This window comes from Stigmatopora argus, chromosome 6 (assembly GCF_051989625.1).
Source record: "Stigmatopora argus isolate UIUO_Sarg chromosome 6, RoL_Sarg_1.0, whole genome shotgun sequence".
In the NCBI taxonomy this organism is placed as follows: Eukaryota; Metazoa; Chordata; class Actinopteri; order Syngnathiformes; family Syngnathidae; genus Stigmatopora; species Stigmatopora argus.
The window spans coordinates 8,654,343-8,671,536 of NC_135392.1; the positions used below are offsets into that span (position 1 = coordinate 8,654,343).

Genomic DNA, 17,194 nt, shown 5'->3' on the forward strand with positions numbered 1-17,194 from the left:
ATTTTGTAACTTTGTAAATTTCTTTTGTATCCTGAGACAATTTTCCCATTGAGGCATTTCCTAATCTGGCTATTTCCCATGTAGTGACGTTCATAAATAAACATACCACTGTACAGCATGTGCATCATTTTTGGAAACTTAAATAAAGAAAAACAGTGGTGAAAAAAGAAACTCGGCGTCATTTTAAGGCCGCATCCTGAAATCTCATCTCATCTCATCCTGAAATCATCAGGGTATTTTGTCTTCCTTACATTGTAGTTACACATCCATGTACACACTAATATTGCAGTTTCCATTACAAGTCTGACCATTTTATACCCAAAAAGCAGACCACAACTTACTCTGAATCAAATTTAATGCCATCTTCATTTTAGGAGATACTACCTAGTAAGTATAATGTGGATGGATAAGTAATACTAAATGAAAATATGTGTGTGCCATAAGTACTGCTATGGTAAATGCAACATTGTTTGTATAATTACATTATTATAGGGCAATTTAATTTGAAATTCCAAAAAATCCACTCACCTCTCTCACAAGAAATTGTGTTATTCTTCCAGTTATGCACTGCTTGCTGGGGAAAAAATGCAACAAATTAGTAATGTATTCTTACTGCACGTCTAGCTATTTCTATACATACCATATACATATATATCACGTAACTATTCGGTTTTATGCGACTGGGTGCAGCGACCTCTTGCAGAAGCAGAAGGGAGCACATTTGTATGAATAAAATGACCAAATCTCTTTTAATGTCACACAGACAATCAAAACACAGAAAATACAAAATGCAGTTGTTAAAAATAATTTTGTAAGGCACAAGAAAAAAATCCAAACATCTCTTCCTTTGTATAAAAACTTATATTGCCATTACCATTTTATTTTGTCCATAAATACTAGCAACAAGACAAAAAAGTTTTTAAAAACGTCTGATGATTACACACACAATGACGTTTTCCTAGATATTTATGTCTAAAATGCATTTCCTATATCTGCATTCTCGGGATGAATAAAGTTATCCAATCCAATCCAATACACAGGAAAATGTGTTTAAACATAAAAATCAATTAATCACAATTAATCTTATTAAAATCGTCAGCTGTCGAAATGTACAATGTGATACGTTGGTATGCTTTCCCAACTGCCTCCTTGTAGTGCTTGAGACAAAAGGGTTGGTCTGTTCCTGGTATGTAAGTTACTTCTGTGCCATCAGGATAGAGCAATAAGTAAGGACCACCTTGAAAATGTTTGTTCAAATCTTTCATCCTTTGTTCAGCAGCTCGAAGCAGTCGCTCAGCATCTATCCCTGGTTTCACAGCCAATGGTAGTATCATTCCTCTGACTGCTCTCAGCATCCCATCTTTTGGTAGCATCAAGCCGATTGAAATCTTAGAAGAAAAAGAAGAAAACAAGAATGTGTAGTAGTGTAAATTGGGTCATTGGTAAGCTACAAAACAACGACAAAAGTTACCTTGACAGTGTTTTCCCCCGGTGGCCCTGTTTTGTGTTTGAAACATGACAGCCGCCCCTCCTTTTTCAGACTTCGGAAATTCAGGAATGCAGCTAGTGCGTTTTGCCTTGTGCGTCCTGCTTTAAATGTCATTTAAACCATACATCAATTGTTTATCGAACTCTTTACTAATCCAATATTGTACCAGCGCTACATGGTTATTATATGACTCAAGTTTTACCTTCACGGGTACTTGTCGGATTAACTTTGAATAAAAATGCAATGTTTTTCCCACAGCAACCGCAGAATGAGGTTTCATTCTGCTGTAGGTTGAATCCACAAAAGGAACAATAAATTGCATTCTGGGGGGAAAAAAACAAAACAAAAACAAACAAAAAAAAACCAAAGCAAAACCAACAATTATTTGTCTAATGTACAAAATATAGGAGAGGGTGGTCCTACATTCAAACAGGGCTCATTTGACATTTACAAAGATTTATTAAGCATGGTCTAATTACCTCGGTTACAAAAAATGTATTTAGATATTTAAATGGATATATAGACTTTATATGCCATTTTTCTTTTCATTCTTTTTAATACCATCTAAACATGACACTCCCATTTTGGAAATGAGAATGTACCTTTTTTGACGTTACTTTAGTACACTCAGGAAGTAGCAGGTCTTGTTTTCCTATCTGGCCACTGGTGCTTGGCTGAAGGAACTCAATGGATGGATATAAGTCACCAAAAGCCATTGCTTGAAGTGTTGTCGTGTCTGTAGCTTTGGGATTCCTTTTAAGACAATTCATTGTGATGACAGTGTCTGTTTCATTATTTTGTTCTAGTGTCAAGCTTCGGTCACTCCACTCGGAGGGTTCATTTGCCAGTGGCTCTGACACTTGTGTTTCCCGTTGTTTAGGTAAATCAGCCAATTGCACAGATCCTTCAAATGCAAATCTATCTGAGAGTCCTTTTTTGCCCATTGGACTAGTCATATCAGCCAATGGCTCTGCTTCGTCCGATGCAATTGACACTGGTTCTTCCATGAGTTCTTCCTTAGTTGCATTAGCCAATGGCTGCGAAACATCATTTTTCTCTTCTTCAGTCACATCAGCCAGTGATTTAATAGGTCCCAATTTAGGCATTTTGGCACAGCGCTCTGCTCCAATTTCCACACTGGGAAGGTTTAAGTCAGGTGGATGCTTTTTGACACCAGATATATTGTGATCTTTTAGGGGGGAGAAAAAAAATAGAGTATAAAACAAGAATATTTCATAAGAGGATATTTTCTCCATCCTCCTAAAAATGTTAAGATATTAAGAAACAAAAAGAATTGTAATTAGCGATCGTTTTTCACAATAGAAAATAATGACTTAATTTCCACACACACCCATGCACACACCCATGCACCCCCCCCCACACACACAAACACACACACACACAGACAAAAAAACACACACAAACAAACACACAGACAAAAAACACAGACAAACACACACGCACAAACACACAGACAAAAAACACAGACAAACACACACGCACAAACACACACACAAACATGCATACACACACAAACATACACACACAAACATACACACACACACAAACATACACACACACACAAACATACACACACACAAACATACACACACACAAACATACACACACACAAACATACACACACACAAACATACACACACACAAACATACACACACACAAACATACACACACACAAACACAAACATACACACACAAACATACACGCACATAAACATACACACACAAACATACACACAAACATACACACACTAAAACTACAGTAAAACCACTAACATTTCTCAACCGATTTTAAAAATCTTTCTTTTCGAGCCATATCCACAGATAAACAAAGTATTCTTAATTGTACCCATATCAATTTCAGCAAGTTAAGAAGTTACAAACCTATTTTGCCTCCATTCCTCCTGGTCACCGTGGCATCGTTGAGTAAGGACCGCAGATGGTTATTCTCCTCTTGGTATGCCTTTATCACTTGCGTCACATCTTGAAATATGACCATGGCGAAATGGTTAAAACGTTCAGTCAAAAGAGTCTGGAACGTTTCCATCTGGCTGATAGTCGACATGTTCGAACAATGAAAGGCAAAGCAAGCATGCAAATATTATTGTGTTGCTCAAACTACATCAGCGATGAGGAAAGCAAAGCCGGAAAAGAAATGTCGTGGAAACCTCATTTAAGTAACTTGATTACTGCCACCTCCTGGTAAGGAATATAGATTACAATAGTTGACTGACTTGCCCAGTCGGGTGACGTACGGGTGACACTTTCTTTTTGAGACTGGCCACAAGATAAGATAAACACCCACTTTGCTATGGAGGAAGCTTTTCGTGTATGACAGCAAGTTTTCATCTTTTTGCTTATGTGAGCGCCTTGAGCGGACCTGACAGTTGTTTTGAAGCAATTCTTATTCTTACATTGGAATTCTTTGGCTCCATAATGGTGGTAAACAAAACGTACGTGAGTGTCGCCTATGCATCGGTCGGTTTGCTGATGGGGATGTCTGCTTTTCTGCTGTGGAACGTCGTGTACAGACAGCCGTGGACCGCAGCCATGGGAGGACTGTCAGGTAAAGTCGAGCGGCCAACTTTTGCCACTGGAAACGTGCCTATTCCCAATCGACAAACAGATTCTTTGAAAAAGACTCAACGTAATGCATGTACAAAATTATCGAGTGCTGTTTTTTTATACTGCTTGCTGTTTTTACAGTATGTGCTGTGCTGTAATGACCAGCGCAGCACAAGGGTAAGCGCGCAGATGACTGGAGTAGTACCAATACTGGCCTGTAGACGGCAGCATAGAAACACATAGCAAAAACAAACAAACAAACAACTAAATGAACTGGAGAAAAAAACAGGCATTTTTGTTCCTTTTTAAAATACCAAGCCAGAAGCAATTTTTTATTATTTTTTTTTCATATGTTTGATTTTTAATTGTTGATACGACCCTTGTGAGGATAACTAACATGGAAAATTAATTACTGTATTAATAGTTTCTTAAAAGTTGTATGGCAGCCAAAGTGGTTCATTCGCCTGACTTTGGTGCAGTAATTAATTTTGAGAGTACAATTTCTAATGAAGTTTTGTGTCATTGTATAGTAAGGAATTGCATGTGTTTCTATGTGTATTATGTTGGGTTTTTTTTTAAATTCCAACTTCAAAACATTTTTTTCACAGTTTTTCTGATAGGTTTTGACAATGTTTAAGTTCCAATGGTTTGTTAAATTTGATATTTCCCCCAAAAATATTTAGATTAAAACTGCAGCAAGTCCCTGTAGTCACAAAAACTGTGAAATAATTTCAAACGTGGATCCATGGATGTGACCTTTGAGTTCATAGATTAGATTAGGTTTGTAAATACCATCATGTGACAGGAATCACTGTGCTGTAATCAACTTCACCTATGCATCATTGTTATAACTTTTAAAACCTTGCCCCCAAGAGAAATTGGGAACCTTTAATGAGCCAAAGTGTCACACTGACCAAAAGAAGAAAAACAAGTCTGCTTAACTGACTCAGCTTGTGGAAATTTGCTGAGACATGGTCCTGATCACAAGTATCCAAAACATGAGCAGTAAAACAGCTGTGAGTGCAATTTTCAATGCGTGAAAAGCACTTTTGATTGGGTCAACGGTTAACATCAGACTTTTGCAGAAAGGCGAAAATAAAACTTTCAAGACCATTTTGCTTGACCTTATTAGAAATTTTGAAACAATTCTCCCTGTCTTAATAATTTAACCATTACATTTCATTTAATCACAGTTTTTTTTAACCAAGGCTGTTACTTCAAATGCATTTTTCTTGTTGAAATGAGTTGAAATAGTGTTAGACGATGCTCACATTTTATTGATACTTGACTTGAGTGACTTCTTATTTAAAGCTTGCTGAGGTTGTTTTTCACTGAGTGCCCTTTAAATATGTATGTATGTTCTGCCCCTCAGGTGTCTTGGCATTATGGACCCTAATCACTCACATCATGTACCTCCAGGACCACTGGCGAACCTGGTTGAAGGGGCTGAAATGTTTCTTTTTCGTTGGTGTATTTTTTTCTCTGCTTGCGGTCGTTGCCTTCATCACCTTCCTGTCAATTGCCATCCAGAAAAAGGAGTGTGAGTCCCAATCCATTCACCGAAGTTCTAGTTCACTTGCTCACCCAATGAAAACAAATACAATTGAAAAATTGGTGGTTCTATCATATCATTCTGTTAGAAAATATTGATAACAATGTGATATTTCTCTCTCCTGCAGCTCTGACCGACCCACGCAGTCTCTACTTGTCTTGCGTTTGGAGCTTTATGTCCCTCAAGTGGTCTTTTCTCCTAGCGTTGTCTTGCCACCGCTACCACAAAGAGTTTGCCGACATCCTTATCCTTAGTTACTTCTGAATCGTTACACTAAATGGACATGCTTTCATTTCCTTGTATGAGTAGGGAGTAAAGAATAAAAGGGCACACTCCATTTTTGGATGGACTTTTAGCATGGTAAGGTCAGCATATCTGTTTTGACATAAATGTATTGAACGTATGCCAATTGTAGACCATGCATTTAGTATGTCATTGGTAAAGAAACATAGACATGGCTAAGTTAGAAATGATGATAGCTATTGTTTCTACTTGGTCTGAGGATGAAATTGTTGGATCATCCATATAAATGCATTGGAAACAGTGAAAGCAGTAGGATATTGTGGATCAAATATGATCATTTTAATTGTGAAAATGCATAAGGCTTCTTTTTAGTGCTGGTCCTGATGACTCAACACTGATTTACATACATGCAAATGCAGTCTATTCTCTTAAATCTCTTTAGCAAGTTTATTGTATTGCACTTTTATGTGATTGCCAGGAGGGGGGCTCACAACTCTATCAATATGCTTGAGATTGAATTATGGTAATGCTTGAACTTTAAGTATACTTTTTTCTGGTATTATTTTTTCATAATGTATTCTACCACTAGATTTTTTTTGAAGTATGAGATGCAATGAACATGAAAGTTGTGTCATGCAGTGCCTGCCTTTTTTGTTTTAATAATAATTTCATTCCTTTTTGATAATATACAGTAGATCTAATCCTAAATTTGATTACTACTTAATTACATTTTCTTTTCACAATGTGCATACATGAATACGTATGTTTGTAGAACAATTCCATTGATAAAATGTTGTCTTTAAAAATCTTTGTGTCAAATTTGAAAGCAAAAAATGCTCACGCAACCATCCCACCAACAATGAAACACTTCCCATTTTTACACAACAGGACTATTTCACAGTTTCTGTTCCTACAAAATAAATCATGACAAAGGAATACAATTTGTCCTGAGAAACATTTAGAGCACAGATGTGCCACTTGGATTTTAATTGTGGGATTTGCACCAAGCACATAATAATTTGGCCAGCCATCTGAGAAACTTTTCAGACTAAAACAACACACGGCATTGCCCAACTGACAATAAAATGCAGGCCAATGAAATGTGCTTTGAAGTTGGTCAATTATACCACCCTTATTTTGATCTTGCCCCCCTCGGGGGGGCTTCTACAGGTACTAGGTGGTCACGGCTATTTGATTTTCTTGCAGGTATTTTTTAACTTTATCTGGAAATACTGTACATGCCTTCCCATTTAGCTCAATGTAAGATTCACATACATGTATACAGGACACTATTGTATGGACTGTAAATTCTCTTTATTATTAAGTTTCAGGCACATCTTTTAAATTGTATTTTATTTATTTAGTTTTGCTGCTGCTTTTTTCCTAATTGCATTCAACTAGCTTGTTTGTCAGGTCCCACAGTCTCCTTCCATCTTGGTAATTACCATGTTGTGGTTATATCGCCATGGTAACATTTTGAGCTGAGTGTTATAAACTTCAATATTAGGAAACCGAAAAACTACCCGCTTTATTTTCCACTGAGCGAGATGGGGGTTTGAGACCAAATGCGCCCTATTAACTTTATATACAAGCCTGTAAAGTGTGTGTGTGCGCATATGGTATGTAAAGGGGGGAAGGTGGGTTGATTTTATTCAATTATGGGACCCATTTCTACACAAATCAGGGAAGGAAGTAGTCTCAAGGGCTAAATGCAGTCTGGCAGAATGCGGTGAGACTCGGTGTTTATGGTTTAGCCTTTCAAATTTTTTGACTATCATGTATAATCAAATGCTAAAAACTTATAGCTATTTAAAACCAATTACAATATTATTTGCTCAGGCCTAGTCAATAGCTTGATATGTGTACTTAAATCCTATATGCCCACTTCCACGTTCATGTGTGCATGGTCTGGGGAATGGTACATTTATTACACAGCAGGGGTCCTCCGAAGACCATATGCATTTGTTCTGAATAAGATGTAGTATTATGAACATCTGTGCTTTTTTTAATCATAAAGTAAAAGCCACTCTCTGGTTTTGTTAATGTGTATGATTGGATTTGTGGGCCATAATTTGCCTCGCCGTACACACTAATGTCCCTCAAGTACAGTCGTGTTTGTTTCTGCCAACATGAAACGTGAACACTCAGCTTGTTGTTCTGTTGACGATCCTTTCAGACCTGAACAGCCTGTGATAAGGCAATATTTTTCTTGTGATTTATGTATCAGATTGTCATATTGACATTCTGTTAAATGCAGTGAGTTTTCTGTGCTCTATGTTCTCCATGTCATGCCACTTTTACATTACCGAATGACAATTCTGCTAGTTCTTTGACCCCTAATCTAAAAAATATATATTTATAAAAAAACATGTTACAATAAGGCCTCAAAATATTAGACTTCTTACTGTACTATGGCCTTTAGAGTGACTTGAAAGTGGAGGAAACAGGTTTAGCAGTGCTGTGCTAGATGGATGACGCTTATAATTGAAACAATTACCTCACAATTACTCCCAAATTCAGTATTCCTTCCCCACAATGAACTGGGATTCAATGTATACACGATCTTTTGCAAAGTGTGAAGTGTTCGCTTACAATATGTGAACACAGAAACAAAAGTGAAGCAAATGGAGGGGAGGGGGTCGAAAGAGAGGGAGAGAAATAAAAAGTGCACATCTTGAACTGTTACAGAACCAGATGGCCTCTTTGACATTAAGAAGCTGCTTTGGCATTTTAAGACAGTGGTCCCAGAATGATTTCCGAGTAACTTCCGCAGATTGAGGCAGAGAGCCCACAGATATTTCAGTAATATCCATAGCAATTGAGCCGTCTCATGTGAAAAGAAATAATAATAAGTTACGTTCAGATCCCACTTATTCGCTTATCACCATTGGTTACTTATGTCAATCTTGAATTTTATTATTCATTTTTCCTGTCATTTGATCACACATTTTTTTTAAATTTTGAAGACAAATCTCAAGTCATTACTTTTTCAAAATATTACATTTCTTGAGCAACATACAAAGCTGTTGAAAGCTTGTATTACATTATACAATACATCTGAACTGTGCTTTAAAAAAAGACCTCACATGAAAAATGTATTGTACGTAAAAGTTAAAAAAAATGATATTGTGCATGACAAGTAAGCCATTTGTCCTGTTTGTTTTATTGCTTTCAATTTTGAAGCTTTTATTTGTTTCGGGTCTTTAATTTTTAAGTCATTCCTTAATCAAGTATGAAAAATGAAAACAAACATGTAAGGAGGAGTTTTTTTGTTTTGTTTTTGGTTAATTCACAACATTAGAAAAGCTCTGGAAATATGATTTAACAGCACAAAAATATATGCCAAAACTGTCTAGATTTTTCTTTTTTGGTACTAATATTTTACAAATTAACCACAGGAAAATGTTATTTTTTGGTTAGATTTTTTTCCTCCTTGTCACTGGTGTAGCACTAAAATATATCAGTCATATGAGTACTTCTACTTTTCCTTTCTTACTCAATCATTTGTAAGTCACCTCTACTTCAGTACAGATTTGTTTTGCCACCTTTACTAATTACCTATCTGATTCACTGCTGCAGGAAATCCATCACTTTTTGCTTTGCGGCCTCTAAAATCACAGCGACCTCTACAGCCGCGCCTGGGCTCATTTTTTTTGTCGTCGTTTCTGCGTGCTATGCCTTTGGGACCACGGCAAGTTTGCATCTGAAACATTTTAGGGAGACACATATTTGCCATTTTCAGTGAGCACAATCGGATCTACAATGACAGAGTGCGTTTGATGTGGCTTCATAGGGGGAACCAGAACCAGACCAAGGGATTCTAAAAGCCATGAAGAAATGTTAGCGCTATGTAACTTTGGTAAGATCACCTAATCTAATGGAAGTAGGGATTGATTCGATGCGAAGGCACACTCCTTTGAAGCCGGTCCGCCGAGCTCTGTTGACGTTCCTAATGCAATGGCTCTGTTGTAGAAACGCAACATTCCTTTGCAGCTCGCACACAAGACGCCGTTTGCCTGCATGTCTGAGCGGGAGAGATGCGTGACAGCGTCGGATCCTGCAGATCCCAAGTGGCCGTCGCTTCCCTTGTCCCGTATTTGAAGTGCAAGATTACAGATATTGCTCACGTGTTGCTGGGGTCGGAGGTTCCGAACAAAGGCCGTTTATTGCCCCTGACAGTAAGATATCCAGATAGACGATGATCCCATATTTTTAAAAAAGGGAAAAAGTGAATCATCTCTAAGATCTTTGCTATGATGGGTTTATGTGAATTATGGCATCAATCAAAACATAGGAACATTTGGAGCATGAAGATCATGTTTTTGTGGCTTCAGTTCAGCGATGAGGTCACCAAGGTCTGGACCTCAGTACAGTGGAATCTGCAAATTTGAACACCGCTGAGGTCGCAGTTTGAAAAATGGACAGAAATATTTAGGAAATAAATCTCTCCAATGTGGAAAGAAACTGATCTCATCGTCACGTTATTTGTCAGCATATCTAGCACAGTGTTGACTGCTTCGTTCAAGTTTATGTCAATTCCAATCAAAATGTTTGCTTGTTCAGTCAGATATGATTTTATGATGACCATAATTGTATTGTGGAATGGATTAATTTAGTCTCCTATTTTTTTTGAAGATAAAGAAGTTAGTTTTTGTGTTATTTGCATGAATTAATATTCATGCAAGGTGTCAAATATAAAGCAAATGGAAATATTCATTCATTTATTTTCTCAACCGCTTTATCCTCACTAGGGTGGCAGAGATTTTTAATAGACACTATTATGGATTGGTTTACTACTTCCCCAAAATGTTTACTGTTTGTTCGTAGCTGTTTATAGGTTGTGTTTATGCTGGTTGTGTGTTGGTTTTATATATTCAGTCTGATTCTCATTCAAAGTAGCCCAACATTTGCATAACCTTAGCAGATTTCTTCTGTCATGATTCACCTTTGATAAAATTATGTTAAAATATATAAAGCAATAATACAAAATCACTGATGTCCTAGAATGACCCCAGAGAACCCAACACATCACATGTCACACGACCAGACATTTTGTATAAAAGCCATTCCTTGAGCAGTAATCTCAAGACTTGCTATAGCACGCAGAGGCCACATGGTCACTATTCATTGGCTGATTCACTGCAAGTTTTTGCGCAAAAATGGAACCAAATGTAATGAATTTCAGCCGCTGACTCAGCGTTGAAAATGACTTTCATGTGCTGACGTGCTATAAATAGTGCTGGTTCACGTCAGATGAATATGCAAAATGTTTTTTGTTAGTGTGTCCTTTCCACTTTGTACGTCAGCACAAATTGTGATGTTGAGAAGTCTTAGCGTTTCAACCCACATTGGCCTGTTTTTACGGATTCGGATCACCAAGAGGTTTTGATCAACACTTGGACCTCGTATGTGTTTCACATTAGCACATGCACACAAAGACCATATGACTTTGTGTTTACACATGCAGACATGATGCACGCAACGCAACCTTTCTCCTGGTTACGATCACTTCAATAGCCACGCAGGCAAAATCACTTTCTACCGTTGTCAAATTAGCTTTACCATCTTATTTTCCATTAAACATTATGACAGTAATGGCACATTGAGCCAAATATGGAGCATAATGGTTTATTTAGGTAAATTTATTTATATATATTTAACCCTGTGACCCTTGTGAGGATAAGCAGTACAGAAAATGAGTGAATGAACATATATTTTAAAAGTTTTGTCATAGAGGTTGATATCCAGGCTTCAACCTTCCTGGGTGGGGTATGTATGCCCTTTTGATGTGGGTTTTCTCAGGGTGCTCAAGAATGTGAGAAGATTTAATATTTTTAACCGGACATAAAACAGTTTAGGGAAGACGGTCGTAGAGAAAGGAAAAACCAACAGAACACTAGTGGGAATGGTGATAAAATAATCATTAAGTATATATGCCACGCATTACAAGTTTCTATCGCGATTAAGTACCCCTGTTACACCAGAAAAAAACAGGTGGGCCCATTTGGTGGCAGTGGTTGTGCGTGCTTCTGTGGTTCAAATCATGTACTTCCCAATTCAATGAACCATCTCTTGGAATTTAGTGACAGCATTCTTATTTAGCTTTAGATGCTTGAATAGATGGGTCAATGTACACAATTCGTTTTTTTTTTTTAACTTTTATGTAAAACCTTTATGCTTACCTCTAAATTGTGTCCACAGTGGAATTCCACTTGTTACAATCTTGCACTCTAAAAATGTCCAAAAGTGAGTCATGTCTTAAATCCCAGCCGACACAACAAGCCTTTGGTACCGTCTCAGCTGTGAGCTCCAGGGGGACGGACCCCTGAACTTAAACACTGTAATCAGAGCCGGGGCAGGATATTAGCTAAATTACACATGAAAGCTTGGATATTTGAAGTAAGACCATGCACTAAATATTTTGATAAATTATAGCCTAATGCAAGAAGATAAGGCACAGCTACACAAGAAAAATATAGGTTGGCATGCGGATTTTGAAGCAGTACCTATACGTTATACAAAAGAATAACGTCTAAATATTTGCGAAAACAACCTCACCTCAGGGCCCACTTGATGGCTGCTTCGGAGTTTGCGATCTTATCGCATGATTCTCAGCAGATGGACCTTTTCTCATTTTTCCACTCAACTGTCATTGTTTAAATATACAACATTTGAAATGCTCTGAAATAAAGAACGATAAATAAACACGAATGAACAGAATGCAGCATTCCCCATTCATGGCCAGTGAAAAGCTACCCAAAAAGGAGACAGGGTGTAAAGAAAATGGACTGTTGCAGCAACTTGGAGACTTTGGAGCATAAACCTAAAAAAACCTAAAACACAGCAAGTGGACAAGTGGTTGCATGAATTATTGATGGCCATCTTGCGTCAGAGGAATTTTCTGGGAAGCTCGATTGTAACGGATTTAAGCCGAATGATTTTCTCCACTAATTTTTTTTATGACGCCATACCCCTCTTAGCCAGAGGCGGAGCTTGGGAGGTTGCTGGATGTGCAAACGCACCTGGCCCGGGATTTTGCTGGCTCAAAGAAGGCTCGGTTGGGGGAGAGGAAGGTCTAAAATTAACGTATGAAGATGCACAGCACTATAATCTCAAGTTCAAGTGTTTAAATCTCACTGCCAGGCGGACCTTTCATGCAGTGAAATTGTCCTTCCAGTGGGCCTGGTTGGGCATTGCACAGAATGTTCACATTGAAAGGTGGCCATAAGATTAACATAAGAGGAGGCATTGAGTCACCTTGTCAACACTGCATCGACATCTAAAACTGGAAGTTGCTAATACCCCATTACATGTTCCTGGCTAGCTTCTTGCTTTCCAGTCAGCCAAATTACATGATTTTTGACAGGGAGACTAGAACCTTCTGAGTAAGTAGTTCTGAAATGTCCAGCCCACAAAGCAACGCAGATTCCATCCTGTGTTATGTCCAATAATCCGCGGGCAACGTTCTGAACACAAGAATTATGTTGGATGAAACAAGTGCGACACTTGTGATGCTTTATGACAATTCGTCTTAAAACGCATGACCAAAAATGTGATAGCATAATGCAACATGAGAAAGCTGTCTGTTTTTGTTAATTGTCCTTTTTAGTCAGAGATTTTTTTTCTCCCATGTGGGGGAGACTTTGATTTTTATCATTCTTATTTTTATTGTCTTGCATTATTTTTATCTTGTTATAATAGAGGTGGAGTAGCTCCTCTTGTATTGACAAAGGATAATATGCAGTTATCTTACCATGGAAGCAGGTTTGATTATAGCTTGATTTTTTTTCACTCTCTCTTTCACCTTTATTTTCAAAAGAAACGTTTGAGTCGATAATTGTTGGCCCTCTAAGTGTTCAGCTGTACTCAGCATTGACTGAACCTGCTTATCATCCACACCTCCCGTCCTCATTATTAGTTTGCAAACCCCACACCCCCACCGACGAAGCACCCTCAACCTCCCCCACCCGCCGTCCTCCTCCCCAACCACTCTAAGTGGATACCCCACAGGAAGGGCTTCTCCAGGGGGGAAATGGGTCCCAGATGTGTGCCTTTGTGCCACTACAGGCTCCTCAGGAGGGATGGAGCCATGGAAGGATGGTTGTGTGGCTGCGAGAGGTTGCGGGAAGGAGGGCGAGCGTGTGTGTGTGTGTATGTGTTCACAAACATCAATAACATCAGCCGAGAGGGCGAAGACTCCCAGCGTGAAGTCGGGGGGAATTTTAGGATCGGTTCCTTTTGGCTCAGGCTGTATGCATTTCCAAACACATCGCTTAAAATTGGTCACAGTGTTGCGCACCTTCCCGATGCAGCCATGTGATGGTAATTGAATTGACTGCATTATGAATTTAAAGAAAACTGGTTTACCCTTTTATTTCCCCGGAGCTCTTCAAACGCTATAGCGTGGCCGTATTTCATTTCAGAGCAAACCATATGGTTCAGAGAGCCCAACAGACAATACATATCGCAGTCTTCTTTGATACCTAAGCCCCCTCCCCACCCCATGTGCATGTGGAAGCCTATATATACACACTGATATATATCAATATACCTGTGATCTATTCTCAGCCTCAGAAAGGGTTAATTATGACCACTATGGAAATAAAACAAAGACAAAAGCAGGGCCCAAGTGTTTAGTGAAACATTATGTCAAGGCTCTGACAAGAAAATGAAATGTGCAACATCAATCAGCCGATGAGGACCGAGATCAAACGGGCCTCCACACTCCTGCATCTGGTTCTGTTTGGACAGCCTCACCCCCCTCGCCTTTCTTTCCCCTTTTTCGCCTTCTCCTCCCGCTTCTCTCCTCTCTGTTCTCCCCGCGAATCTGCGACATTCCTGCTCGGCCTACTCGCTTTGTTCACTCATGTTTTCCATCACGGTGGCACGACGCCACGCTTTGGCTCAAAAGGTAAGTGGCGGCAACAATGGCTTTCCGGTCCCTCCTCTGTCTCCAACAGGTCTCCCAATAAAGTCTGCTCTAAAACCAGCTAATCCAAGGGTGGACCGGGCCCATTTTTGTAGCATGCCGCTTCATATAGTTCGCTGTCTCTCCGCTTTTGAAGGCCACATGAGTTTCAAGTTGATTGAACCCAAATGGTGGCGAGCAACTTTCCGTTGAATGAAATGTAAACCGGTGCAATCATGGGGCTCATCAACGATCCTCGTACACAATCACACCCACGCTGCCGAGGCCTTCTTTGAACTTTTTCTTCTCCCACGTCCCCAAAATCAAAATCTTATTTCAGTTCTGTTTGGAGATATGACGAAATGGGACCAACAGTAAATGGGGAAGGTATTGGAACTCAATGCATCACTGACAATGTCTGTGCAAACGTCCGCGCTCAATGTTAGTCACTCCGATTATGACGCAAGAATGCCAGGTCATGTAGGGCTGCAAAATTCTGGGAATTTTCAAATTGGGGTTAACGGGAATGTATTGCAGTTTGCAGTAGGGGAGGATTGCAATTAAAGTAGAACTAGCAAAGTCAAACATTTAAGTAGAGTTAGGTTATAATAGGAGCATGATTATCCCTTTCATGCACAAATTCAGACTTGTTTTCGACTTAAAAGGCACTCATTGAACTTTTGGGGTGCCTTTTTAAGAGTCTGATTAAGAGTCTTCAGCAATGCATGTTTTGTGACCCTCGATGTCCAATCAATTAAAGGGTCCAATGAATGAAAGAGGTTTTCACGGCCAGTCCGCTGAGTTTTAATGAATTGGACGTCTATCACCATCGATGGCTTTAAAAAATTGGAATATAATAATAAAAAAGAAAAGACTTTAAAGTGTTATTTATCGCCATAATCAGAGTGAATTTCTGTTTCGAATTCATTTTAGTTGTATAAATATAGATTGTATTAACATTTGATTCATTTATTAATAATTATGTAAAAACTAATAAAACTAATACTGAATATCAATATATATATTTTTTGGAATGACCGAAAATAGTCACTTGATCAAAGGTCTCAAGTGTTAACTGCAACAATAATAATATTACATCTTGTATATCTCATTTTCAAGAGTTGCAGAGTTTCTGGAGCCTATGCCATCTACCAAAGGGGAGTAGACGGGGCGCAACCTGAACTTGTTCCCAGCCAATCACAGGAACCCAATGAGACAAACAAGCACACTCAAGGACAATTTAGAGCAGGATCTCATTCCAATCAAATAAGTCCACTCATTTTCACCAGTCTGCTGTTTTATACGTGTAACCACTTAATTGCTGTCAGGTGCTGCGTGTCTTAGCAGCAACCTCATTGGTTCAACCGACTTTTCTGGATCAGTTGAAAAAAATTAAATCAGGACCCACTGCGGCCCTTGTGGAGATCCCTTATTAAGAGTCTTCAGCAATGCATGTTTTGCGACCCTGGAGTGGCCTGTCAATAAATTTGCAAATCACAAAGTTCTCAATCACATTGAAACGTACACTTTGTCCTTGCACTGTTTACATATTTTGCATGCTTTTTGAATTTGCTCAGAAAGTGGAACACACAAGCTTGAGGACAAAATGCAACCTAGATTTGTACCCAGGGCCATTTGACTGCGAGGCATCCAATTGTTACACCTTTCCGTCATTACACAACATGCTGTCGTAAAATGGAGCGGCCCACTGCGTCACCACCAGTTTGTCAAAAGAAAGATCCTCGTTTCTTTGCTCCCCGAGTTGAGGAAGAGAAACATATGTTGGCTCGAGCCCGAGGACATGGATAGCGCAATTAGGTGCTCTCTCACCTCTGCAGTCTCAGGTCACTGGGCCACGAGGGGGTCAAAGGTGGTTCTGTCACTGAAGTGCACAGCTGAAGTGTTGGGTCATCAGTGGAACAAGCGCTGATCAGGTGTTGGAGGTTTTAAGGTTCATCCTCTCCAGAGAGGGACTCCTGAAGTCTATTCAGAGTAAACAGATTTCTATGATCAATAATCACGTTCTGGCAAAAAAAAGGTGGCTCAGGTGATTCTTAATTATTTTTCAAGTCGCAATTCTTTCGAGAAATTGATGGCCAAACTGTGGAGTGTCTCATCCAACATTCACTTTCTAGAGACTAAATACATTATACACACCGTTTGAAATACATATATTACATTATCTGGAGTTAATGGCACTGAATGTGAGAAATTTGGCTTTTAGCTTCATTATCAAATGTGAAAGTTGGAAATCATGCAGATATGAGGCTAAGCATTTTGGTCGTGGAAATTTGGTTTCAAGAAAATAAGAGGTTGAGGTTGTGCATTCTTTGACAGTTTTCAAGGATGTGAGTTCAAAAATTTGGGCTTTAACGACTTCCTTTCAGTTGACTTTTGTGCAATGGTGAATGAGAGAGT

General features: G+C 38.8%; 2 protein-coding genes and 1 long non-coding RNA gene across 4 annotated transcripts; 1 reads left to right on the plus strand and 2 right to left on the minus strand.

Annotated features, from left to right (window-relative positions):
- Window positions 1–3,670, minus strand: LOC144076095 (uncharacterized). Of its 2 annotated transcripts, none has more exons than XM_077603668.1 (5): window positions 3,393–3,670; window positions 2,092–2,678; window positions 1,692–1,812; window positions 1,472–1,587; window positions 1–1,388 (listed from the first exon to the last, which is right to left on the minus strand). In XM_077603668.1, exons 1-5 carry the CDS (start codon window positions 3,571–3,573, stop codon window positions 1,068–1,070), a joined length of 1,326 nt encoding a protein of 441 aa, XP_077459794.1. In that variant the 5' UTR covers window positions 3,574–3,670; the 3' UTR covers window positions 1–1,067. The 2 variants fall into 2 exon arrangements, with proteins under 2 accessions (XP_077459794.1, XP_077459793.1); XM_077603667.1 differs by having other exon boundaries at window positions 1,472–1,590.
- Window positions 3,671–3,672: 2 nt separating this feature from the next.
- LOC144076099 (heme transporter hrg1-A-like) lies at window positions 3,673–6,674 on the plus strand. Its single transcript, XM_077603672.1, has 3 exons — window positions 3,673–4,074; window positions 5,446–5,613; window positions 5,753–6,674. The coding sequence occupies exons 1-3, from the start codon at window positions 3,840–3,842 to the stop codon at window positions 5,887–5,889; spliced, it is 540 nt and encodes a 179-aa protein (XP_077459798.1). The 5' UTR covers window positions 3,673–3,839; the 3' UTR covers window positions 5,890–6,674.
- A 2,290-nt stretch (window positions 6,675–8,964) lies between these two features.
- LOC144076103 (uncharacterized) lies at window positions 8,965–16,758 on the minus strand. Its single transcript, XR_013300735.1, has 4 exons — window positions 16,607–16,758; window positions 12,427–12,549; window positions 12,051–12,206; window positions 8,965–9,571 (listed from the first exon to the last, which is right to left on the minus strand). It is a non-coding gene; the product is annotated as an uncharacterized LOC144076103 (long non-coding RNA).
- Between the last annotated feature and the right edge of the window lie 436 nt (window positions 16,759–17,194).

Bases quoted from the DNA above. Each gene is read 5' to 3' on its own strand.
- LOC144076095 (XM_077603667.1), bottom strand. From the start codon at position 3,573: ATGTCGACTATCAGCCAGATGGAAACGTTCCAGACTCTTTTGACTGAA. The intron at 1,591-1,691 runs GTAAAACTTGAG...TGACATTTAAAG, and splicing joins TCCGACAAGTACCCGTGAAG to CAGGACGCACAAGGCAAAAC. The intron at 1,389-1,471 runs GTAACTTTTGTC...TTTTCTTCTAAG, and splicing joins CGGGGGAAAACACTGTCAAG to ATTTCAATCGGCTTGATGCT.
- LOC144076099 (XM_077603672.1), top strand. From the start codon at position 3,840: ATGACAGCAAGTTTTCATCTTTTTGCTTATGTGAGCGCCTTGAGCGGA. The intron at 4,075-5,445 runs GTAAAGTCGAGC...TCTGCCCCTCAG, and splicing joins AGCCATGGGAGGACTGTCAG to GTGTCTTGGCATTATGGACC. The intron at 5,614-5,752 runs GTGAGTCCCAAT...TCTCTCCTGCAG, and splicing joins TGCCATCCAGAAAAAGGAGT to CTCTGACCGACCCACGCAGT.